The sequence below is a fragment of the Loxodonta africana genome, chromosome 1 (assembly GCF_030014295.1).
Source record: "Loxodonta africana isolate mLoxAfr1 chromosome 1, mLoxAfr1.hap2, whole genome shotgun sequence".
Taxonomy (NCBI): Eukaryota; Metazoa; Chordata; class Mammalia; order Proboscidea; family Elephantidae; genus Loxodonta; species Loxodonta africana.
Window position 1 is genome coordinate 101,194,612 of NC_087342.1, and position 25,348 is coordinate 101,219,959.

Consider the following 25,348-nt stretch of genomic DNA (forward strand, 5'->3'; position numbering starts at 1 on the left):
CCCCCACCTCTGGGGGCTTTGCATCCCATGTCTCAGGACACATGTAGTGTGCATTCACCTCCCTGGCTTAGAACAAGGGACCTAGAAATTCCAAGGACCGTTGCCATAGCTTATTCTCTTTCTTGGTTCTGGGATCCCCAGTGGGGCCTGACTTAGGCCCCTGTCCCATGGGGAGGAAGGATGGGGGAGAGAGGGCCGTGGGCTGCCCTGTGTACACCTGTGTCACCTGTGTGCGCACAGAGCACCCCGGAGGAGCAGCTCCTGTCCCTTTACGTCATCTACACCGTGGGCTACGCGCTCTCCTTTTCCGCTCTGGTCATAGCTTCGGCCATCCTTCTAGGATTCAGGTAAGGGGGCCTGGACCACAGGAGGGGGCTGCTTCTTCCTAACTGTCCACCTGTGCCCCAAACAGAGAAGTGTGTCTTGGCACCAAATCAAAGCAACAAGTGCTGGCAGGCTCAACCCAGTCAGCCCACGTTCTTCTCCTGAGACGTCTCAGAGAGCCCCTGCCATAGAATATGAAGTTTAAAACACAAGATACAGCATTGCCTATTTAGTCTGATCTCCAGTAAGTGAATATGTGCATATAATACTGCAAACACACACCCCAAAACCTTAACAGTGGATGGTAGGATTACTGAAAATCCTGGGAAACCCTCTTCAATGAGGATGTGTAACTTAAATGATCGGGAATTCAGAATGATTTTAGAAAAGACCTCGGGGCTTAGCGATTCTGCTCTCTTGGGAGCTTGTCGGCCCTCTGTCTAACCTAGATGAGACATTTCTTTCAGACCAGGCGCTGGGGACGAGTGTCAGGTTCTTGCCCTTTCCTCTCTACCTAGTAGGGGTGGGTCAGGGGAGCGGGATTAAAGGACAGGAGGGGTTCTTAGGGCAGGGACCCTGGAACACCAGCCAGCAAAGAGCAAAAGAGGCAACATCCCCTCGGTCACCCCCTTGGCACAGTGCTGGGCACAGAGTCCAAAAAACACCATTTGCCGTGGAGTCAATTCTAACTCATAGTGCCCCGTGTGTGTCACAATAGAATTGCGCACCATAAGGTTTTCAGTGGCTGATTCTTTGGAAGTAGACTGCCAGGCCTTTCTTCCAAGGCACCTCTGGGCGGACTCAAACTGCCAGCCTTTCAGTTAGCGGCCGAGCACGTTAACCATTTGCATGATCTGAGTACTCCAGGCTCAGAATTCATGCACAGTCACTGAACAGTCTGTCCTTTTATTATAAAATATTTCAGAGATTCAAAACTACAGTGATTGATATTATCATCCATGCATACGCCATCCAGCCTGAGAAAGAAAGAAAGCATAGCCATAGAGTCAAATTCCCTGGGTGACCCCTCTCTGATCAAGCCCCTCTCCCTGCTCCGCTCCCACCACAGATAACCCTCCAATGTGGCATGTATAATTCCCATGATTTTCTTTATACTTTTAGTACATCTATAAAAATAGATAATGTGGTTTTGCAAATTTTTAGTGTTATTGTATAAATGATATTGTGTTGTACATATTTTCCTGCAAGTTGCAGTGTGTTTGTGAGATTCGTCCATGTTGATACATGTAGTTCTAGTTTGTTATTTTATCTGCCGTTCTGTATTCCATTGTATGATATACTAAAACTTACGATATACTAAAATTTGTCGTTTATTCTTTTGATGGACATTTAAGGTGTTTCCTTTTCATTTTTTTTTCTGAATTAGAAACTTTGCTACAAGGAACAGTCTTGACTGAGCCCCCTTGTAGGTACAAGAGTTTCTCTAGGGCAGACACCTTGGAGCAAAATTTCTGAGTCCGAATACCACGTGCATTTTCAAGTTTATTAGATGTTGTTAAGTTGCACTCCAAAGGGGTCATACCAGTTTGCCCTCTCAGTAGCAGTAAATCAGAGTTTCCTTTGTTTAACAGCCCCACCAATGTTTTGTATTTTCAGGCTTTAATTGTTGCTAATCTGAAGCGTGTGAAATATCTTATTATGGCTGTAATTTGCATATCCTTGATTCCTAGAGAGATTGAGCATTTTTTCATGTCCTGTTTCATAAATTGCTTGTTCATATCCTTAGCCACTTTATTTTATTTTGTCTTAGGCAATTGTTATTTATTCTGGGTACAAACCAAGAATATAGCTACCCTCTTTCAGCCTGTGGCTTATTTTTTTTCGATTACATCATTATGCCTTTTATGCACAGAAGTTCTTAATTTTCATGGAATGAAATTTATCATTTTTTTTTTTTCTTTTATGGTCTTGTTTAAGGAATCCTTCACCGTCCTGGGATCATAAATATAGTAACCAATATTTGCTTTTAAAAAGTGTCAGAGTTTTTGCCTTTCTCTTGTGGTTCTTTGATCCATCCAGAATTTATTTTTGTGTATGTTGTAAATAAGGGATTTAATTTCATTTTTCCATATATGTTGTTGTTGTTAAATGCCATCAAGTTGATTTTAGACTCATAACGACCCCATGTGACAGAGTAGAACTGCCTATAGGATTTTCTTAGCTGTAATCTTCATGGAAGCAGATGGCTAGGTCTTTCTCCAGGGGAGCCTTAGGGTTGGTTTGAATCACCAACATTTTGGTGTGCAACCAAACTCTTAACCATTGTACCACCAGGGCTCCCTTTTCCATATATAAAACAAAACAAAAATTCACTGCCATCGAATAGATTCTGACTCATAGTAACCCTGTAGGACAGAATAGAACTGGCCCATAGGGTTTCCAAGGCTGTAAACCCTTAACTAGGCAGACTGTCACATCTTTCTCCTGGGGAGTGGCTGGTAGATTTGAACTGCTGACCTTTTGGTTAGCAGCTGAGCACTTTAACTACTGTGCCATGAGGGCTCCTTTTTCCAGATATACATATAATTAATTGCCTTAGCACCATTTGCTATACCTCATCCTTTCTCCCTTAATTTGTAATGCCTGGTGTACCTTGCAGCAAAGTTCCATATATGGGTGTGTTGTTTCTGTCATCTGTATTCCTTTCTATGGGTTTATTTATCTGTCCTTATGCCAATACCAGAGTGCCTTAACTACTATAGATTTTTAAAAATCTTGGATCTCTCATAGCAAGGGCCCCCATTTTGTGGTTCTTCAGGAGTACCTTGACTCTTCTTGACCCTTGACTCTTCTTTATAAGTTTTAAATTCAGCTTGAAAAATTTCATGAAAAAAAAAATCCTCTTGGAATTTTGATTACAACTGCATTGAATTTATCACTTAATGTGAGAAGAATTAACACACTGAAGATAGCGAGTCTTCCTATCCATGAATGTGGTATACTTCCCATTGATTTAAGTCTCTTCTAATGGTTTTTGGCTAGATTTATAATATTGTCCGTAGAGATCTTACCCATCTTCTGTTAGATTTATTTCTAGGTATAATGTTTTTTTTTTTAATTTAAAAACATTATAAATGAATTATTTTTAAATTTGCATTTTAACCATTTATTATTGATGTATATATATATATTTTTTATAAACATCTATACAGTAATCTTGGCTGAACTCTCTTATTAGTTTTTATAATTTTCAGATTCTCTTGGATTTTCTATGAAGATAATCATATTGTCTCCAAATAATGACAATTATGTTTATTTCCAGCCTTTATACATTTTTTTTTCTTGCCTTATTGCAGTGGTGAGAATATGTAGTATGTCGTTGAAAAGAAGTGAAGATAGCAGACATCCATGCTTTGCTCCTGATTTTAAAGGGAATGCTTCCGAAGTTTCTCAGTTGAGAATGATGTTTGCTCTTGGTTTTGGTAGATACCCTTTATCAGGTTAAGAAATGCCCTTGTATTTTCAGCTTGCTAAGAGTGTTTATATGAGAGGATATTGAAATTTTATCCAATACTTTTCAAATTCCTACCATGTGCCTAGGAAACCCTGGTGGCATAGTGGTTAAGTATTACAGCTGCTAACCAAAAGGTTGGCAGTTCGAATCCACCAGGCACTCCTTGGAAACTCTATGGGGCAGTACTCTGTCCTATAGAATTGCTATCAGTTGGGATCGACTCAATGGCAGTGGGTTTTTTTTACCATGTGCCTGGCCCCTGTCTACCTTTGCAAGGTAGGGGAATTGTAAGACATAGGCCCTGTCATCAAGAAGCAAAGCAAAGTCCCCATTGGGGAAACTGATCCTCACACATCAGTCAATTTGGTTAGACATGATTTTGTATAAAGGAAGATGCTGCAGAGAGAAGGATAGAATGTGGAATGGGAGAAGGAAGCAGTGACTACACAACTGAAGCCTTCATGGAGAGGCAGGACTTGAGTTGGACCTGAAGGATTTTCTAGATTGAAGGGAAGAGGGCACACTTAGAGGAAGGGAGACATGAGCACAAGCCTAGAGCTGGAAACATGCATGTGTATGTGTTAGCCTGATAGCCGAGCTTTGTAGAACTGAACTGCTAACCGTCTTGTCAGAGAAGGGCCCTGCTTGCTCCTGCAGACACCTGCACTGCACCCGGAACTACATCCACCTGAACCTATTTGCATCCTTCATCCTCCGAGCTCTGTCCATCTTCATCAAAGATACAGCCCTCAAGTGGATGTACAGCACGGCTGCCCAGCAGCACCAGTGGGATGGGCTTCTCTCCTACCAGGTGTGTGGTCATGTCCAGGAGGGGCCTGAGGAGGGGTGGGTAGTCGGTAAAGGTCTGCTTCCCCCAACCCCACCCAGGCCTGGGGCAAGAAAAGGCAAGACCTGCCTAGACCTGACCTCAGGGAGCTCCCAGTCTGAGGAAGGAGACAGTCCAGCCCTCGGGAAGCCCCCGTCTGAGGAAGGAGACACAGCCCTGAGTGAAGTTCAGGAGCCCCCAGTCAGATAAGAGAGGCAGTCCACCATGGGGAACTCCCAGTCTGAGGAGGGAGACATTGTCCTGCCTTAAGGAGTTCTCAGCCTGACACAGGAGTCATCTTTGGAGACAGGTCTGGGTTTGAATCCCAGCTCTACCACTTACTAGCTGCCTTATTTTGGGCAAATCTCTTAACTTTTCTGACATTCATTTTCTCCTCCATATGGAGATAATATTTGTTTCTTCCACTAAGGTTAGTCAAGATTCAGTGCGCAAAAGCAGGTAAAGTTCTTAGTATTAGCCCTGGCCAGATGATATTAGCTGTCTTATCATCCATTCGCCCTGGACAGGATAACAGCTGGGCCAGGACAGGGAGGCAGGTCAGGAAAGGCAGCGGGCAGAACTGTTGTCCCCTGTGGACCCTTCCTCTGTCTCCAGGACTCTGTGGGCTGCCGCCTGGTGTTCCTGCTCATGCAGTACTGCGTGGCGGCCAATTACTACTGGCTCCTGGTGGAGGGTGTGTACCTGTACACGCTGCTGGCCCTCTCAGTCTTCTCCGAGCAGCGCATCTTCAGGCTGTATCTGAGCATAGGCTGGGGTAAGGCCCACCATCATTCCCCTCCCTCTCCCTCACCCCAGACCTGTGGCAGAGGGGAAGGGGGTAGACCCTGACCTCTTCTCACGCTGCTGCCATCAGATGCTCCCCAGGAGGCCAGTTTGGGACTCAGGACCTGGCTCTAGGCCAAGGGGCAGGGCCCACTGGATAACCCCCTCCTGGGTACAGCACCCACTGCCAGTGGGGTGTCATAGCGCTATGGGGGTCATGGTCACCCCCATTTGCATAGCCCTCTTCCTTAGTAAAAGCATAGGCCTCCACCCCCATCTGGCCAAATACACCATTGGGGGTCATGACACTGGCATTAAATACCTAAGACCCTATGGGGATAGATCCCCGCACCCAGTCCTGGGCAGCCCGTGGCCCTGAGGGAATGGGGAGTCCTGGGAGAGGAGGGGGGCTGAGGAGCTACGGCTGTCGTGTGATGATAAAGAGAAGGGTCTGGAGAAGAGCGATGTGGGTGGGGTGAACAGAGGCCAACCAAGGAAAGGGGTAGACCATGGATGTGCCTGGAGCCCAGCTGGAAATGTTCTAGCCAAAAAAGTTTGCCGAGAACCATCGTGTCTTTTTTTTTGCTGGAACATTTCTGGTTGTGCTTCTGCCTCTCACCACGTGGGATTCCATTGAAAGGCAGGGGTGGAGAGGTGGGGCAGGGGGCTGGAGCCCCCTCATGCGACTGGACACCAGATGCAACAGCCCTTCCTCTGGAGGTACCCACAGGCAGTCACCAAGGAGGGGGCAGAGAGCAGGCTCTGCCCTCTGGCCCTCCCTAAGCTCCCATTGTCCCTGCCCCATGCCACAGGACCCTGGTCCCCAGCCTGCCGATCTTGAGCTTGCCATGCATTCATTCACTCCTCTCATCCCTCAGTCACCTGCCTCAGGCCGCTCTGACCTCTGCTGCCCCTGACCTCCAGGAGAACTCTTGCTCATCCCATTGGGCCAGCCCCATGCACCAGGGACTTCCACCCCAGTCACGGTCAGACTCCTCCCTGGATTCCCTCCCCTGACCTCATCCTGGCTCCTGGCTCCTGCCTCTGCACCTTTGCAAGGCTGTTCAGGGACCAGGGAAGTGCCCAGGGTGCCCCGGCCTCCATGGCTCTGTGCCCTATCTGTCCCTCTCGGCTTCCCTGATCCCTGTCCTTGCATTTCACTAATTTTTGCTGTTGTTTCTTGGCCAATTTGCTCTAAACAACTCCTGTGTAGAAGAGTAGATCTAACAGGCTTGAGGGTACCCAGGTCCACAGAGGGGCAGGACCTTAAGGGTGCAGCAGGCACTGGAGCTCAGACAACCTGGCACCCACGCTCTGGGCCCCACTGCAGGGTATGCTGTGAAGTTAGCCTGGGCTATATTTCTTCAGGCCCCTGCAGTCCCAGCTCAGCAGGCTCAGGCCCCCAGCAGGTGTGCTTAGCCTCTGCACACAGCTCGAACTCCCACCCTACTCCCTTTTCCCTCAGGGCCCAGCCCCTCCCCTCCCAGGCCTCTTCACACCAGGCAGCCAAACAGGCAGAGAGGAGCTGGAGAGCCCTGTAGCTAACTAGGGGTGTCGGTGGAGAGAGCCATCAAGGGGGGCTCCGGGAAGGCTGTTCTCAGGGTGGGGGGGGGGGGGAATGTCTGTCCATTCTGGGAAATAGCATCAGCACTTGTAGTGCCTGTCACCATGGCAACCTGAGGACAGGCCCGATCAGAAGGACAGTGTGATGTGCACAGAAGGCTTGGAGGTGGTTGGTTAGGAGTTGGTGGGGACACTGGGTGCCCTGCAGGTCTCTGAGTAGGAAATGGGGAGGGGGTGCTGGTCCTGTCCTCACCACTGCCGAGACCCCAGAGGGCCCCCTTCCTCAACCAGAACATCCTCTTGAGGAATTTCACTGGGGAGATACAGTGAGACAGAGTGACAAAGACAGAGGAACAGAGAGATTGACAGTGGCTGAGAGCTCTCTTGTGGTGCCAGGTGACCTTACTGAAGATGAGAGGTTTAGGAAACTGACCTTCAGCTTCACATGTAAACAGAGGAATTAGAAATAGGACTCCAACACAGTTGGGGAGGGGTCTCCCCAAAAGGTGTGTCCGCTTCTGTTGCAGCCTAAAGGCAGCAGGGTGCCCCCCACGTGGAAGCTGGGCTGGAGGGAGGCAGGTGATGGACAAAGGAATTGCTTGCCTGAGCCATCTGTGTTTTTTAATTCGAGCTTTTTCTCCAGGCTGTCTTGTTGAAGTTCTAAATGAGGCAGAGATGAAGCCAGCAGGGAGTGTTTAGTGTCTGCATGTGGCAGGGCTGTGCCTATGTCTTTTTGGAAAGACCGCGTTAGGAGATGCTGATTGTCTTAGTTGCCTAGTGCTGCTATAACAGAAATGCCACCAGTAGATGGCTTTAACAAACAGAAATTTATTTTCTCACAGTTCAGAAGGCCACAAGTCCAAATTCAGGGCACCAGCTCTAGAAGAAGGCTTTCTTTCTGTCAGCTCTGGGGGAAAATCCTTTTCTCAGCTTCTCTAGTGCTCTTCTCGGCATTCCTTAGCGATCTCCACGTGGCATCTGTTGTTCCCCCATTTGTGCTGGCTTGCTCCATGGCTCATTTGCTCTTTCTATATCTCAAAAGTGGTTACATTTAAGACACACCCTACACTGATAGGGTCTCATTAACATAAACCCTATTCCCAAACGGAAATACATCCACAGGTATAGGGGTTAGGATTCCAACACATATTTGGAGGGGACACAATTCAATCCACTAAACTGATGAATGTATGAAGTTCACCAGGTCTGGCCAATAACATGAATGAATGCCCTCAATCCCAGAGTGGGGCCTGAGAGAGAAACGACAGCAGGTGGCTGGGGGTGCCCAAGAAGAAGGCGTCAGTATGCACGTGTGGCTCAGGGAGATAGCGTCTTCTAGCCTGAAGAACATTTCCCTTCACTCATTGATACATTGACTCATTTTCTCATCGTTAATTCACTCACTTGTTCATTCATTCACTCATTCCATTCTTACTGAACATCATCTATGTGGCAGGCCCCACAGTATGTGCTGGGGCCTTTGGAGGTCACCCTGTCCCTTATGATCTCATGAAAGCCTGTTACTGAAGCATTGTGGATGCGGCCAGGTCTGGTTCATGTAGAAGTAAATGGTCAAGGAGAGAGGTATCTGATAAAGAATGCCGGCCAGCTGCGAGCTCCTCACCAGCAGGCTCTGCTTCCCGCATCCCCATGTTTGCATCATTAAGCCCGCTCCCTCCAGGCATATGAGGTGCACAGTAGCTACTGTCGAATGCACACCATTATCTATCTCAGACACCCACATCTCCAGTTCTGAGAGAGACATCCATAGAGACAGACCTGCAGAGAATCAGGGTAGAGAGTCATTGAGGGTGGTTGGAATGGGAATGCTACCCTGAGTTCTAATCCCGCCTCTATTCCCCTGAGCTTCTGATCCGTTTCCTTATCTGCCACGTGAGGATGTGTAATCCAGTGCTAAATCTACAAACGTATACTGAGCTCTCAGTTGAACACTGAGGCTCTGGAGGTGAATAAGGTCCAGACTCTGCCCTCAAGGAACTGAAGTCAATTGTATTAGTCATCTATTGCTGTGTAACAAATTATCCCAAAACTGTGCAACTTAAAACAACACACATTTATTTATTATCTCATAGTTTCTCTGGGTCAGGAATCTGGGTTCAATGTAGCTCAGTGCCTCTGGCTCCAGATCACTAACAGAGATGGAGTCAAACTGTCAGCCAGGTTTGCTGCCATCTCAAGGCTTAACTGGGGATAGAGAATCCACTTCCAAGCTCACTCATGAACTTGTTGGCAAGAAGCTTCAGTTCCTTGCTGGCTGTTGGCTGGATACTTCCATCCTCACCATGGGGGCCTCTCCACAGGCTACCTGAGTGCCCTCATGACATGAAAACTGGTTTTCCCCAGAGCAGGTGGTCAGAGAGAGAGAGCCCAAGATAGAAGCCATAGGGTCTTTTATAATCTAATCTCAGAAGTGACACACCATCACCTGTGCTATATGCTATTGGTTGTACAGACCAATCCTGAGACGATGTTGACTACGCAAGGGTGTGAATACCAGGAGTTGGAGATCCTTGGAGGCCATCTTAGAGCCTTTCTACCACACCAATTAAGTCTCAGCCAAATTGAAATTATACTTATTGTTGCAGCTGTTGTGATTATAGGCCACTGTGGACAGTTAGTTGGCATCAAGGATAGGGCTTCAGCCTCTCTCTACTCCAGGCTTTAGCCCTAGCCATTACAGGTGTGTGGGGTGGGAGTGGGTGACTGGAGGGGCTACCAGTACCTGAAAGCGTCACCTGAGATGGGCATGTGGGCCAAAGCAAGGGAGGAGAGGGCATTGGAGGGCTCATCTGCTTCCCACCTCATCCAGCTATCCTCTCCACCCTTCGGCCCTGTCCCTCTGGTATTTGGGTGTCTGTGTCCTCATATCTCAGCTGGAACATGGAGGCAGGCAGAAACAGTGTGCCTGGCACGTGGGGAGGGAGTAAACTGGTGAGGACTGTAATATGACTGTAATGATGGTGGCCTCTCTCTAAGGGAGAGTTGGGGGAGTCAAGGTGGGATTTCTACCATTTGTTCCCCTATGCCTTTGAACTAGCCTAGTTCCATCCCTGCTAGAAAACCCTGTTTGGGGGCAGGCAAAGAGAGGGGCTGAGAGGCCCGGGGCATAGAGAGGCCTCTGGATGTCCCCTGGCCTGCCAGCCCTTCTCCCCTCTCTCTCTTTCCCTCTCTTCTCTTAGGTGTTCCCCTGCTGTTTGTTATCCCCTGGGGCATCGTCAAGTACCTCTATGAGGATGAGGGGTGAGTGTCTGGCTCCAAGGGGGCTGGGTACACTGAGGTCCTCGATTCTCAAAGCCCATGGAATTCCTTACTTAGCCCCCCGGGCATGTGGCTCCCACCCTAAATGGAGTGGCCAGGAGCCTAGCATAAGAATCTAGTTCTTTAATCCCCCTCTTCCTGGGGATTGTATGGTGACAAGTGTGGCTGTGTCTATGGGTACGTGGTGCCCTCCTGCAAGTTCTTCTGTAATGTGTGTGAATGGAATGTTTATGTTATTTTATGTATGGCGCTAGGTATACACATGACTGTGATTGCAGGTCTATGATAGCTTGTTTGGAGGTAGTGTATCTCTCTGTGTGTAGCCATGAAGTAGGACAATGTGTGTTTGTGCAGCTGTACAGGTGTAGGACTCTGTGTGGGTCTGTGGACTTGGCGGGTAGCAGTGGCAGGATTTGTGTGGCTCTGTGTGTGACTTCTCCTGGCCATGTGTATTTGTGCATATCTGTGCCCGCACCATGTGCTGGGCTATCTGTGTGTATGTTGTTGCGTGCCATTGAGTTGATTTTTAACCCCCTGTGACAGAGTACAACTGCCCCATTGGGCTTTCTAGGCTGTAATCTTTACGAAAGCAGATTACCAGGTCTTTCTCCCTTGGAGCTGCTGGGTGGGTTCCAACCACTAGCTTTTCAGTTAGCAGCTGAGCACTTAACTGTTTGTACCACAAGGGAATAGATGCATGTGAGTGTCTCTTCCTCCCCAGTTGCTGGACCAGGAACTCAAACATGAACTACTGGCTCATTATCCGGCTGCCCATTCTCTTTGCCATTGGAGTGAGTGACTGCATGGCGGGTGGGAGTGGGAGTTATCATGGGCCTGGGGTGGTGCTGGGGGAAGACTGAGGTAGAGTGGGCATCATGAGAGGGCCCCCAGCCACTGCCCATCTGCCCTGCAGGTGAACTTCCTCATCTTTGTCCGGGTCATCTGCATCGTGGTGGCCAAACTGAAGGCCAATCTCATGTGCAAGACAGACATCAAGTGCAGGTGACATAACACAGCTGGCTTTGCTGGGGACCTTCAATCCTTCCTTTCAGCAGAGAGAGAGATTGTGGGGCAGTGAGCTTGGGGCTCTATGCAGCCCTCTTCTCCCACCCAGGACTGGCCTAGGAGCCAAGACTTGCCCTCAGCCCTGGACTTCTGGGTGGCGGGAGGGGGGGTCTTGACCTCTACTTCCTTCCCTCCGGGAAGCCTGTCCCAAGTATTTGGAATAGGAAAGTGTCTATGACCTAGATGCCAGACCCTAGAAGGGGTGTGACACAGAAAGGGACAGGAAGCCACAGGAGAGGTCCAGAATGACATCTCCACCCTGCCCCGCAGACTTGCCAAGTCCACGTTGACGCTCATCCCCCTGCTGGGGACGCACGAGGTCATCTTTGCCTTCGTGATAGACGAGCACGCCCGGGGGACGCTGCGCTTCATCAAGCTGTTCACAGAGCTCTCCTTCACCTCCTTCCAGGTAACCTCACAGCCGGGGCTTGGGAAGCCCCGAGTGGGCGTAGGCCAGAGTGCAGCCTGCATCATGCAGATGGCAGGCAGAGGCCTTCCAGGTTGTGGCCCTTGCTCACGTCACATGGTTGAAGCAGAGCCAGAACTAGTACCACCAGGTGTCCAACCTCCCAGGCCAGTCGTCTCTGTAAGTGCATCAGCCAAGACGCCTTCCCAGAGGTAGCCCTGGGCATCTGGCCTGGCATCAAAGCTGCCATTCACTGAGTTGCTATGGGTGGCTGGCACCCTATCGGGTGCCTTACACATTGTGGATTTAATCCTCACAGAACCCCTGGAGGTTGCAAGATTATTCACATTTTATAGATGAGGAAACTAATATCTTGGAGATAGTAAAATAATATTTGCAGGGTCCCATAGTTCCAAAAGGAGCCCGGGTGGTGTGGTGCAGTAGTTAAGAGCTACAGCTGCTAACCAAAAGGTCGGCAGTTCAAATCTAGTCTGAATCCACTGTAGGAACCCTATAGGGCAGTTTTACTCTTTCCTATAGGGTCGCTCTGAGTTAGAATCCAAAACCAAGAATTGATCCTCTCCACTAGTAAGATGAAGTTGAGGGAGGGTATCAATGGGGATATAAAGTAATAAGAAATTGATCCTAGCCCCTCAGGAGGGTTATGGGATGTTGGCCCAAGCATGTGCATTTACACACACATACATGTGCGCGCACACACACACACACACTCACAGATAAAAAGAATGCAGCTCCAGAGGATCGGATCTACTGAGTGAACAGATGGGGTTGGGGTGGGAGGAAATTCCCCAAGGTCAGAGGCAGGTGGTCTTTATCCCATCAGGCCTCCTCCAGGAAAGGGTATTTGCACAGCTTTTCCAGTATCTGAGCAAGGGCCTTCTTGTTCCTCCAGAAAGAAGGTGAGGAGGAGCCCGCCATTCCCATCTCCGGGTCTGCCTGGGCTGCCCAATTTGAGGAGGGGGTGTTGGGACTAGCCTTGAGGAGCTTCAGATCAGGGCCTGCCTGCAGGGCTCCTCCTTCCTGCTCCCTCCCTGCTGACATGCCTCTTGCTTTCAGGGGCTGATGGTGGCCATCTTGTACTGCTTTGTCAACAATGAGGTAAGGCCTGTGAAGGGATAGTGGTGGGCTGTCCCTGGTGGGCTGATGCTACCATTGCTATTCTAGAGTTGTCCAGTGAGGATTCCCATCAGTCCTTCTAGCTGAAACCCCTCCCCACTGACCACACTGAGGCACTAGAGTTTGAGGAAGCATCTTGTCCATATATTCTGTTTTCTGTGGATGGGTCTCTCTCTTTCACACATGCACGTGTGTGTGTGTGTGTGTGTTTGTGTGCAGTGCAGGCATACCCTAATGATGGCAGCATCTGTAAGAGTGGCAAAGACCCAGCCTCACGTTAAGGGGTTCCTGAGTGAACTCTAGGGTGGTGGAGACTGTCTGGTACAAGGGACTTCAACACACATATGCCCAAGCCACATACTTGGGGGCTTTAATGATCACTATCTCGTTTAACTTTCACCCATCCCTCAAAAAAACCCTGCTAAAATTCTGATTTCAGTATTTCTATTTTTCACACATGAGAACATCGGAGGTCAGAGAGAATAAGAAACTGGCCCCAGGTTTGGCCTGGAAGTCGTAGCAGATGTGGACAATAGTCTTTTGCTGTGGGTGTGGGGGAAGCTGGTGGAGCGATGGGTGGGAACCTTGGCATTTCAGGTAGTTTCTGGACGGCTCAAAGAAGCAATGTGATGTCACAGAAAAGATACAAACCTGTGGGCTTTGGTTTCAGACCTCTCTGCTTCAGTCCAGGCTCCCACTTAATGTGTGGCTTTGGGCAAGTCATACTCTCAACTTCAGTTTCCTCATCTGTAAAATGGGGGCAAGAGTGCCCACTTATGAGATTCCCATGAGGGTGAAATGAGCTAAAGCATGAAAAAGCACAGCCCAGTGTGGGAAGCAGGAGCTGAGAACAGGTGGGCTGCTGAAGGCTCACCTCAGCCCTTCACAGCTGCCTCTTGGCATGAAGAAACACGCAAACCGTCTCCTGGGCGCTCAATAAGCAATGGCTAAAGCAATTATGAGGAGCCCTGGTGGCACAGTGTTTAAGTGCTCGGCTGCTAACCGAAAGATTGGCAGTTCAAACCTACCAGCGGCTCCGAGGGAGAGAAGACCTGTCAATTTGCTCTTGCAAAGATTACAGCCTAGGAAACCCTGTGGGCAGTTCTACTCTGTTCTATGGGGTTGCTATGAGTCTGAATCGACTCAACAGCACACAACACCATAGCAATTATATATCATTTCATATTCAGTGATTCCTGGAGACTGGGGCCTAACCTTCGGAAGACATTGTGCAGAGAAAACAAGGCCCAGCAAGAGGGAGGGAAGAGAAGGGGAATGTTACCCTGTCCCGGAGGCTTCCTCCAGCCTCACCTACACTAGCCTCCTGTGGGAAGGATGGTCTTGGAGCACGTGGCCTTCAGATCTGTACCAAAAACCAAACCCCTTGCTGTCATTTCCTCAGTGATACTGTGTATGCGGTGCTCAAGTGCTTTATTAAATCCAGTCCTGTATGGCAGATGTAATCCCCATTTTACAGATGGGAAAATTAAGGTTCAGCAAAGTGAAATTAATAGCCCTAATTCAATAGCTAGGAGCCCGGGTGGTCAATGGTTAAATACTCTACTGCTAACCGAAAAGTCAGTGGTTCAAACCTACCGGTGGCTCCGTGGGAGAAAGACCTGGCGATCTTCTCCTGTAAAGATTTCAGCCTAGGAAACCCTGTGGGGCAGTTCTACTCTGTCCTATATGGTCTCTCTGAGTCAAAATTGACTCCACAGCACACAACAGCAAATAGAGAGCGGCTGAGCTAGTAAGTTGAAGGCAGGGGTTCCCCCACTAAATGCCCTAGCGGCTGCTGGGCTGGGGAGGTGGAGGCAGTGCCAGGCGAAGGGTGTCTCATAAATGGGGTTCTGACTGCTCCCTGGGCAGGTCTTGGAAGGCCCACTAGGTTCAGTTTGGAGAGCAGGAGCCTCAAAGGGGTGTCAGGCAACAGGTGTGTCCTCAATCCACAGAGAAGCAAGTCTGCACGGCCCTGGTTCTCCCCCAAGGCTGAGTCTCCGTAAAGAACTTTTATAAAAATGGAAGCATATGTTGAAATACAAGAAACCATAGGTCTGTGGGGTGAGGGGAAAGCCTTCCCTTCAGGAACTGTCCCCAGCCAGGGGGTGATGTGCTGCCTGGCCCTAAGTATCCACCACTGCTTTGTTCTCCAGCCCCAGGGGTGAGAAGGGGGCAGGGCAGTCCCTGTTCACCATAGTGGCCTGAAAGGAGAGAAGGAGGCTCCCGGTGCCACTTTCTCACCTTCTTTGCCCCTAAGCCCCCTTTCCCCTTCTCCTTCTCCCCTTTTCCTCGAAGCGGTGCTGTCAGCAACACACCTCACACCCCACTTGCGTGCACACACCTCAGCTTCCCCACCTCCACTGCCAAGAGGCTCCCCAGACCCCTGGCTCAGTCTCTTTTCCTGAGTCTATTCCTCAAAGCTGGGTCACCCAGTCACCACCCTGTCACCTGCCCCTGCAAGGCTGGCCCTGCTTTGTAAGGTGGGAGGGATGGGGCTACATCCCTGCTGTGCCCTTGGCAAATACCTTGACCCTGAATCACCAGGTCGCCAGTGTCATACCCCTCTGATGAGGCCTGGCTGCAGGCCCCAGCCTGCCTCTCCCATAGGGCTGACAGATCTGTCTGCTCTTTCAGGCGCATTGCCAGTTTTCTTAAACCCACCCAAAACCTCTCATGCCCTGGCTTCTCCCAGCACAAGGACAGACACGTCACCATCATTGGGCCACAACAGGCACATGTGGCTCCTGGGCTGAGGACTCTGGGGTTGCCGTAGCAACACTAGGTACTTGTGACCTGAGGAGAAATGATGGCCTAGTCATTGATCATTGGTCCATCTTAGTTTGAAAGCTCTGCTGAAACCTGTTCAGCATCACAGCAACACACAAGCCTCCGCTGGCAGATGGGTGGTGGCTGTGCATGAGGTCCGTTAGCCAGGAATCGAACCCAGCTCTTCAACATGGAAGGTGAGAATTCTACCACTGAATCACCACTGCCCCCATATATACACTGAGAGACCTAGACCAATATTTCAGTACTCTGCACCTCAGCTTCCTCAGAATTAAGTGGGAAATAGTAACAGGAGCTCCTTCATAATGTTGATGTGAAAGTTAAGATCATCTATGGAAAAGCTTGGTATATAGGAAACACGCAATAAATTGTTATTAATGATAATCGTGATTACAGGTGCCACAACAGAGGTTCAGAAAAAGTGTCGAGGGAGATGAGGGCAGAAGGACACTATGGGAAAGCACTCTGAGAAGTCCCAGTTCTGTCTGATTTTCTACTGGTATCCATGCAATCAGTCACTGAGGTCATGTGCCTCAGTTTACCATCTTTTCCCCCCATAACCCCACAGTTGAAGGGCTGTGAGTCCAGACTGGCTGCACAATGAGAGGCCACCACCAGCCTCGGGCAGCCAGGTGTCAGCACATGCTTGGGCACGCTCAGAGGGACAGTGAGCTGACACAGAGCAGGGTGGCCGTAGGTGGTGTCTGTTCAGTCTTCCTCCCCGACCCAAGCCTGAGCTCGGCAATGCTGCCCCATGATATTGGGGCCATCTGGCAGGCAGGCTCTGGCCAATCTCAGCTCAGAAAAAGTTCTTTTAAGGGATGGCATGCAGCCACACCAGGCGTCTTGCTGGGCTCAGTGAGATAGATGACAGCCCTTGTGGAAGGAGGAAGAGAGGAGGGGCGATTGCACAGTGGCTGCTGGGGAGACGGGAGATTGGCAGCAAGCCGCTTACCCACAGCTGCTGGCAGCTGGCCTCTTGGCAGCTGGGGTGGTGGGGAGCCTGAGAGAGAGAGTCCAGGCCCAACATTTCAGTGAGGGAAGTTTGGGGGGCGGCGGAGTAGCAAACCTATGGGAGCCTCACACAGAGAAGCACTCCGGACCCCTCAGAACTAGATATACAGATGCCAGGAGTCCCCTCTCATGTACAAGAATCCCTGGCCATCACAGGGAGCCACAGCACTGCTATAACCCCTCAAGTGACTGAGGATCCGCCATGTTTCTGGGACTTGTATCTTACTGCCCCAACAGTCTGGTCCCCAAACATCTTGAGAAGACTTTTCCTGGTGGGGCAGTCCAGAGCCCAGCCCAGCAGGAACTCTGGGTGACTGGTCTCACCTGGGCTGCACCCCCCACGGTCACCACAGAGTCTCCCTGGGTGGGCTTCGTTCAGATCTAAGCTGAGAAGCCCTTGCCCGTAGCTCCCTCCTCACTGCTAGTCCCAGTCCTTCCTTCACTCCTTCTTCCCCTGTGAAGGGCCTGGGGGTGGGGGTGGGGGGTAGACCATCTGGGATAGGCACCCTGAGGATTAAGGGGTACGCTGTCTCCCTTCTCAGTCGCTCAAGCTCAAACCGGAAGGATGCTCTCTAAGGTCAGATTCTTTCTTCCCCTTCTTTTCTCCCTTCATCTCCCACCTCCCTGCCTCTCTCTTCCGATAAATAATACTGTGATGGATTGTAAAAGGTTCTTAGCTGAGTCACAGAGTTTACAGATGGAAAAGACCAATTAGGTCATCAAGCCCATCTCTCTCTCAAGGAAAGGCGGAAAATAGGAGACAACAATAAACAATTTTATTGGGATATTAATTTAGGCGCCCGGAGGCCTTGACTTGTGTCTCTCAATATAATGCAGTGGATTTTTTTTCCCTTCCCCACTAATGTAATAATGGGGCCACTCTGTGAGCAATTGGTTTGCATGATGGCTTTTGCTTCCCTCCTTTTCCCTCCGAAGGTCCAGATGGAGTTTCGGAAGAGCTGGGAGCGCTGGCGGCTGGAGCATCTGCACAACCAGAGGGACAGCAGCATGAAGCCCCTCAAGTGTCCCACCACCAGCCTGAGCAGCGGAGGCACCGTGGGCAGCAGTGTGTACACAGCCACCTGCCAGGCTTCCTGCAGCTAAGGCTCTGGCACCCGCTGTTCCTGTGGTGCTCGCTGTTGGCTGGGCAGCCCTTCCAGGTGGGAGAGACCCTCCAGGGGAGAGTGGAAGGGAAGGCCACTTATGTGCGCATGCATGGGCATGCACGCACACGCACACGCGCACACACACACGCACACACGCGCCCCTGCTTTCCCTTCCCAAACCCATCAGTCAGGCAAATGGGCAGTGCCTCCTGGGACCCGGGGACACATTTTCTCAGAGGAAAAGCAGTCTGCTAATTGGATCACCATGGTGGGAGGAGAGGAAAAACGATGGTGGCTAAAATCAGGAGGATTTCTTCCCATTAAGCCACAAGGCCCCTGGGGTTCCCCTAGACAGAGCAGCAAATCAACCCCAGACTCAAACTCAAGGTCAATGGCTTATTAGTGGGGTTGGGGCTTGCAAGAGGAGGTAGTTCTGAAAGAGGCAGATAGAACCTGAGCTGCACACAGAGCTTGGGTAATGAGAGCCAACCCTGCTTAGTCCGGTTGGGGTTGCCACCCTCTTCTGCCTCTTCATTAAGGGAAGCTGTTTATGCATCTGGGTTGCTTGTTTCCCTAGTCTTGCCCCCTTATCTCACTACTCAACTTCTCCTAATGGGTATTCGTTTGGGCCACTGCCAGCAGCCACTTGGGCAAGTGGCTGCAGGTGGTGTTGAGACTAAGCATTGAGAAGATGCCTGGAGATTTCTTTTGCTGGTCCCCACTTCTCCCCTGGGTATTTGAATTGCCTTGGTGTCTGTTTCCACCATGCCCCAGAACCCAAAGAACCAGGCCAGGCCCTCCATCAGGGGGCCTAGACCTGGGGTATGAGCCCTGAATTCTATACTAAAGATGCCCAACAATTCTCTGGCATACACCAGGGACACTTCAGGAATGTCCACAACATAGGTGTCTACTACCTGCCACTGCTGGGAAGCCAGAGGGCCAAGAAATCCTTTGCCTCCACCCGCTCCATGGAAATGCTTTCTATATGTGATCAGATTCTGGATCTTGAAATGGAGTTTAGGTGCATCGTCTAACTCTAAGGGACGTGACCAAGAAGAGGCTCTTCTGGGAAACTACCAGTGCCCACTGTTACCATGGAGGCAGGCTCCACCTGCCCTAGGTTTCCTCCCTTTGAAATTCCCCCCACTCGGGAGTTTATATGTACGTTACTCATTTGTCTTTATTGCTGTGAATAGTCTGTATGTGCAAATGTGCAATTCTGATTTCTCCTACCTGATGGGAACAAGAACTAAATCGTCACGGTTGTTGAGATGTTGTCTGGGAGAGTGGGGGAGTGATGGATTTGGCTCATCTGCCACTGGAGCTAATTAATGTTTGCCCTGCCTCCAGTCTCATCCCGTAAATAATGAACAGCAGAAAGGCTAGAAAAGAAAACCTATCAATCCCGCTCCCAGCAATAGTGAGAAAGCAGGCACATAGCAGCACTGCAAGCCACAGACAAGAAGGGGACAGCTGTCCTGGGGAGGCTGGCCACTGAGTTCATGGATGTGAAGGAAGTTTCCAGGACGGAGAGAACTCTTGAGACTCCAGACCTCCTAGGAAGGCAGAGGGATCAGCTTTGGATGAGTTCCTTTATAAATCCATCTCTCCCTCCTTCTGCTTTGTAAATGATGGGGGACATTCCCCCAAGCTTTGCACCAGATACATTCTCCTGTGCCCCTCAGAGAGGCATGTGATGTGCAGTGAAAATAATGGACATAAAACACATCAAGCAGAGAATTTCCTATATTCTGTCTTCAGTGAAGTGTATTGTCTATGTTAATAGGGAAGTTGAACCTCAGGCTAAAGAAGGAATTGACTGAAACAATATAGAGAGGTTGGGAAGGGGCATTTCTGCTCCGGAACAAGGGCAGACTTCCCAACAGGTATCACTCATTTGGCTTTCTCTTTGGGGTAGAGGGGAGAAGATAAATAGTGGTGGGTTGATGTGGGGTATAGCTATTGTGCAAGTGTTTCCATTTGGGGTAAACTGGAAAATTCTAAGAATTGTGCGTATACTACACAGCAACGAAGAAAGAGGTGGATTGATATAACCTCCATGAAATAAACTGGCAAAAGAAGGAAATGTGGAGAGAAAGGGCTTAGACACCTAGGAAGCTCAGACAATTTGGTTTAACCTGTAGATAGAGCTGTCTTCCCAGCTGGGACTGGTGATTCCTGATTTCAGAAAGTTCATCACTCACTCCCTCCTCCTAAGCCTTTTAATACTCAGGAAGGTTTTCCTTCACCAATACATACTAGATACTGAACTGAAGAAATCTTTTCTTTGCTCCAAGACTCGGTACTATTAATATGCATTTGAATGGCAGTGTACTTATTTGAAGCTGTTCCCAAACTCTCCTAAGCTAAATATAGCTCCAACAGGTCTGGGAACTATCCAATGCAGTGTACTCTGAAATTCCACTAGCTGTTTACATGCCTAATGCCTAAGTCTGCAGCTTGCTGAGAACACTCTTGCTCGCCTCTGACCTGGGGGTACTACTGCTGGTGCAGGGTGTAGGCGCTGTGTTTGAGCTGTGCAGTCAGCAAGATCTGATGACTTGTGAATAGCGGCTGAGTTCAGCACTCTGGCCAGCTCCCCGGACTTGTTAAGGTCTTTGCCGTTTCAGTCGTTGGAGCTGCGAAAACATAGAACTGAAACAAACACCTTACTTTGCAAAGTTGCCTTCCCTTTGAAACGACTTTCCAGATTGCTGGCATTATCTGCGGTCGCCTCAGGGCACCTCACTCTGAAGGACGTAAGTCAATGGAGTTCTCAGAGAATCGGAGCAGGGAAGGGCTTTGGAGATCCCTCCTGCTCTATCTAGACAAGTAAGACCCACGGAGGTGACTTGCCCAAGGTTATGCCACTAGATGGTGGCTGACCTGGGCCAGGACCCCGGCCTGCTCCCAGCTTCCAGTTCAGCTAGGCCTCTGGCAAGGATAGGTGAAAAGTACATATGGCCATTCAAATTGCTCCAAGTAAAAATCCTGCATGTTGTGTGGAAATTTTCTTAAAAGAGGAAAAACAATAAAGGTATCAGATGGTGAAGATGCCATGTCCTCCACGATTGGTACTGGTGAGAGGAAGGGAAAGGTGTGCTTTGTTATTTCTACTATAGTACCCCAACCATCCGTGTCTTAAAATTAAGAAATGAAATGCCTCGGAGCACACATATGCATAGAAACAGCAATTGAGCCATTTCAGATAGCAAATCCAGTGCTCTTTCAAAGGATTGGCTTAATTTTTTCCCTGTTGCATTTGTGTTTGTCTGAGCAGGTGTGCTTTTATCCACACAAAGTGGGCTAAAAGAATCTGAAAGAAGGCCCTGAACCTCCCCTTTCCACTCTAGGACTTCCGGAAGTTGGAGAAGACTAGCAAAGTGGGCAACTGTAGCCTAGCAGAGGTGACACAGCCACCACGAAGGGCAAACAGGGAGAGTCAGTTCACATCCATGCCCTGAAAAGCACGGTCACCTTCATCAGTGTCAGCCATGTTTCAGCAGCTCACGGATAGGAGACCTCCCTCCCTTGTCCCCTCCACCCCGCTCCTGCTGTCTTCCACAAGGAAATAATGCTTTTTCTTATGATTATTTTCTGGTCCTGTGCATAGCAGTATAAAGTTAGGAGATGATGAATCCGGAATCATGACACCCACTGTGAAGGTCACGGTACCGCACAGCCAAGGGCGAGGATGTTTGGGAGCCTGGGTGGTAGATGCTTCCTCTCCATGCGCAGACAGAGCTCCCATTATTACTAATGCCTGCGACGTGCTCAGGGAAGGCAAAATATATTCCAGAGGTTTATTTTTCCTCTGCTGAATTGATTCTAATCTACTGTGCTGACCCCGCTTTTGGCTTCTATGAGGCAAATTCTATAAAAATCCACAAATAAAATATGTCTGCTTACGCTACTAAGACAGCTATGTGGATAACATGCTAAATATTCAACAGAAACCAAGTTAGGGTCAACTCTATCTAACTCTTCTCCTTTTTGTAGCTGGAGTTAAGTTCTCTTGGGAAAGAAAATGGCCCAATGTGGGAAACTTCTGCAAACAACATTACCGTACCCCTAACAGTGTTCCCAGCTCTCTGGTCCTTCTGGAGGGAGACATCAGGAAGTGTTGTGAAGCAGTATGATTTCAAACACTTAATGCCACAGTGTGTAGACAGTGTAATTACTTCTGCTCTGTCAGTGGATAAAGATTGGCAGAAACCAGATAAGTGTAATTATTTTCCAGTTAGCTCCCCAAGATCTCTTGGACTCGAGACTTTCAGAGGGGAGAGTTGTCTCTCCTCCCCTCTGGCCAATTTTAGCCACTGTTTTGCAGGACCTCATCCAGCAGTGGCTGCATTTTTCCTCTAACCCATCACCCCTCCCTTCATGAGCTTCCTCATACTTCTCCCCGTCTCCGCAGTAAGAGTTGACCCTGCTAGACACGCTGTGAATGCCATTCTCTCAGCTGTGACCAATTTGGGGTGCAGCTGTGAGGCGCTGCCAGGGTTGAAAACGATGAGCTGCATGCCACATTCTGATGCAGTGAGGAGTGTTGGAGCCAGCGGCTTGGATCCTAACTTACATCAGGGTTATGCAACCTTCCCCACAGAGCCTGTCAAACTGTCAGTAATTAGTCAGCCTGGACAATCTACCATAACTAATTACCACTGTGTCAAAGCCATCCAGGGGAAGGAAAAATATATAAGTGAAAATGGATATAGCTAGAAAAGAGCTTCCACCAAAGTCTGGAACATAATAACAAGTTAGGTTCTTTGGGGTGGCAGGGGAGCCATTGGGGGCCACCAGGAAGGGGCAAAATTCGCCCAAGACAGACAGGGCTGGATCTTGCCAAACAGCTCACACTCCCAAATCTGCAGTTCCTCTAAGCTTCTCCCACTACAAGCAATCATCATATCCTCAGAGCAGGTAATCCTCAACATCCCGTTGGCTTTAGAGGGGTTGGAAACAGATCTTTAAATGCACCAAGAGAGAGGTGAGCCAAATTTCTCTCGTCAGTGCTCTTGGGGAATGTTTGCTCTTCATGAATGTTTAAACAAGATTATTTTCATGATTCCTGAAGGTATAAATTCATATCAAATACAAACTGCGACTACAGGTAGCAAATGTGTAGAATTCCTTGTACAGATGTGAATGGTTGTGGGCTCCTTCTTAATTTACCTTGTAAGTCAAATAAAATACTGTCGCTACTGTGGGTCTCTGCCTCTTCCTTGGCTCTTCTCTTGGGGAGAGAAGGTTCTCTGCAATGTCAACCTAGGTGATTCACAGTGCAGTGGGAAAACACAAAAGATGCCGTTTCTACCCCAAGGAAAGAAACCCTTGCTCATTACTCATATTGTGCTTTTCATCTTCAAAGCACTTACCAAGTACTAATTTATCCACTGCAGCCTTTATACAGGGACTGCAATGTCATTTAATTAGAGAAGTTAGGTGGTCCAGTGCCTTATACAATGACTGACAGCCAAATGGATGTGTATTCTCATTCCACTCATTCATTTGATCTCCCCTGTCTAAATGAACTCAGTCCATTAAATCCATTTTTTTTTTTTTAAAGTCATGAAAGCATGAGCCTAGTTTGCAAAGCAGCCTCAGGAATTGAATGGAGCTGCTGTTTTAGAGATTCATCTTTAGAAAAATGAACTCTTCTCCAATTTAAATAACTGCTCGCTCTCCGGATTTGCAACTCACTCTTATAGAAGAGCAGAGGAATTGCGGATCCTCCCTGATTCCTGCACCATTTCGGTTACCTCTGTTTGAAGATTAATTTACTCAGCTCAGGTTTAGCTGAAGGGCTCCTTAAACACACCTCTTTTTTTGTTTAGACAAGCTGTAGTAATTGTCCCTTTCAAACATAATAATTCTTACTCTGGGAGCAAGCTAAAAATATAGCCAGCTCTGAGTCTCTGCATTTTGGTTTGTCTGCACCAATCTTGAAGGGCACCGGTGGTAGAGTGGTTAAGCATGAGGCTGTTAACCAAAAGATCAGCTGTTTGAACCCAGCAGCTGCTCCATGGGAGAGAGATGTGGCAGTCTGCTCCCGTAAAGATTACAGCCTTGGAAACCCTATGGGGCAGTTCTACTCTGTCTTACAGGGTTGCTATACAATGGGTTTGGTTTCTGGTTTGCACCAATCTTGCTTTCAATTTCATTCACTCCCCTGTTGATATTTTCACCTTTCTGGGCCCTTATTTGGCCACTCGACAGGAGCAAAATGGAACTTGGAGGTTTTTCTCCCTCCCATTCCCCCTCCTAGAAAATATCTGCCCGAACCAATTAATTACTACCACATTTGTTGTGTGGTGCCCTCAAGTCAGCCCCCGACTAGTGGTGACCCCAAATGCTTCCTGATCCTGTGCTATCCCCATGATCGGTTGCAGGCTGGACCACTGTGCTCCATAGGCTTCATTGGCTGAGTTTTGGAAGTAGATTGCCAGGTCTTTCTTTCCAGTCTGTTAGTCTGGAAGCTCCGCTGAAACCTGTTCAACATTATAGCAACATGCAAGCTTCCACCTACAGGCGGGTGGTGGTGTGCATGAGGTTCATTGGCCAGGAAGCGCACCAAGCTCTCGCCTCATGGAAGGCAGCAATTCTACCACAGAACCACGGACTTTAGGGACTTGTTTTGTTTGCTTCTGTATTCCCTCATGAAAGGTGAGAATTCTACCAAGCCGAGGAAAAAAGGGTTCACTTTTTAGCTTAGTAGGGCTTACCCCTAGCCTGAAGAAAGGGTCAAGGAAGTTGCCCTGCTCTACTGAAGCTCAACCATCGGGGGAAAAATGAGAATGCTTGGCCTCCAGACTCTCCCAGGTTCATGTGCAATATAAAGCCACATTCTAATGACTACTGCCCCACAGATGGGGATAACTAAGTTCCACACAGAACTGGTGAAAGATATCACTGATATGCCATGTGTACTGGCACTCCCAAGGGTCGGGGAAACTCCCCCCCGCCCCATTCTTCTCTCACCATCCTCTCAAAAGCCTGTGCTGAGAACTTGTACCGTTCAGTCTCTTTCAATCAATCAGTCTCTGTCTCGGTTACACACAAGTAATCACTTGGTCTGTTTATCTGTTACACACACACACACACACACACACAGAGCACAGAGAAAAACTGAAAACAGTGGGGACCCCCTTGTCAGCAGTAGTGAGAAAAAGTCCAAATAGCGCAAGCTTGAATAGATAACAAACGTAGCCAGGTGGTTGTGGAGGATGGGAAAAGAAACCCAATATTGTATGAGAATTGAGGGATCCCAAGGGTAGGTGGGAGAGGATGAAGAGGCCAGAACATAAGAAAAAGTAGATGCAGGAAGCGAGAAAAACAAACAGCAGGCTGTTTAAAAGTGAAAAAGAGCTGTTGCGGGGGGGAAAAAAAAAAAAAGGGAGGAGGAAATTGTAGAGGTGGAAAAAAACCATTAGAATTACAAATGATAGCCACAGACAACTAGGTTAAGAGGCCTCTCTCTAGTCAGTGTTATTAACTCCTTCCCTAAATCTGAGCTCCTTCCCTGTAGGATTCTCTAATCTCAAGCTGTGATAGATCCTTTTCTTTGGTACAAAGGCTCA

General features: G+C 48.9%; 1 protein-coding gene across 5 annotated transcripts in view; it reads left to right on the forward strand.

Annotated features, from left to right (window-relative positions):
• GLP1R (glucagon like peptide 1 receptor) overlaps positions 1–23,067 on the forward strand; it is a 47,677-nt gene extending 24,610 nt beyond the window's left edge. Inside the window, exons 5-14 of one of the 5 annotated variants that reach the window (XR_010322044.1) lie at positions 241–347; positions 4,457–4,610; positions 5,241–5,400; positions 10,172–10,232; positions 10,972–11,041; positions 11,164–11,252; positions 11,586–11,724; positions 12,799–12,840; positions 17,596–17,819; positions 18,644–23,067. Coding sequence is in view for 3 of the 5 variants with exons in the window: in XM_064285496.1 (XP_064141566.1) it covers positions 241–347; positions 4,457–4,610; positions 5,241–5,400; positions 10,172–10,232; positions 10,972–11,041; positions 11,164–11,252; positions 11,586–11,724; positions 12,799–12,840; positions 17,596–17,763 (990 nt within the window). In the remaining 2 variants the exon portion in view is untranslated. Of the gene's footprint in view, positions 1–240; positions 348–4,456; positions 4,611–5,240; positions 5,401–10,171; positions 10,233–10,971; positions 11,042–11,163; positions 11,253–11,585; positions 11,725–12,565; positions 12,642–12,798; positions 12,841–17,595; positions 17,867–18,643 lie in introns of those variants that run through there. The other 4 variants (XR_010322045.1, XM_064285496.1, XM_064285504.1 and 1 more) reach the window with 4 other exon arrangements.
• The last annotated feature ends 2,281 nt before the right edge of the window (positions 23,068–25,348 follow it).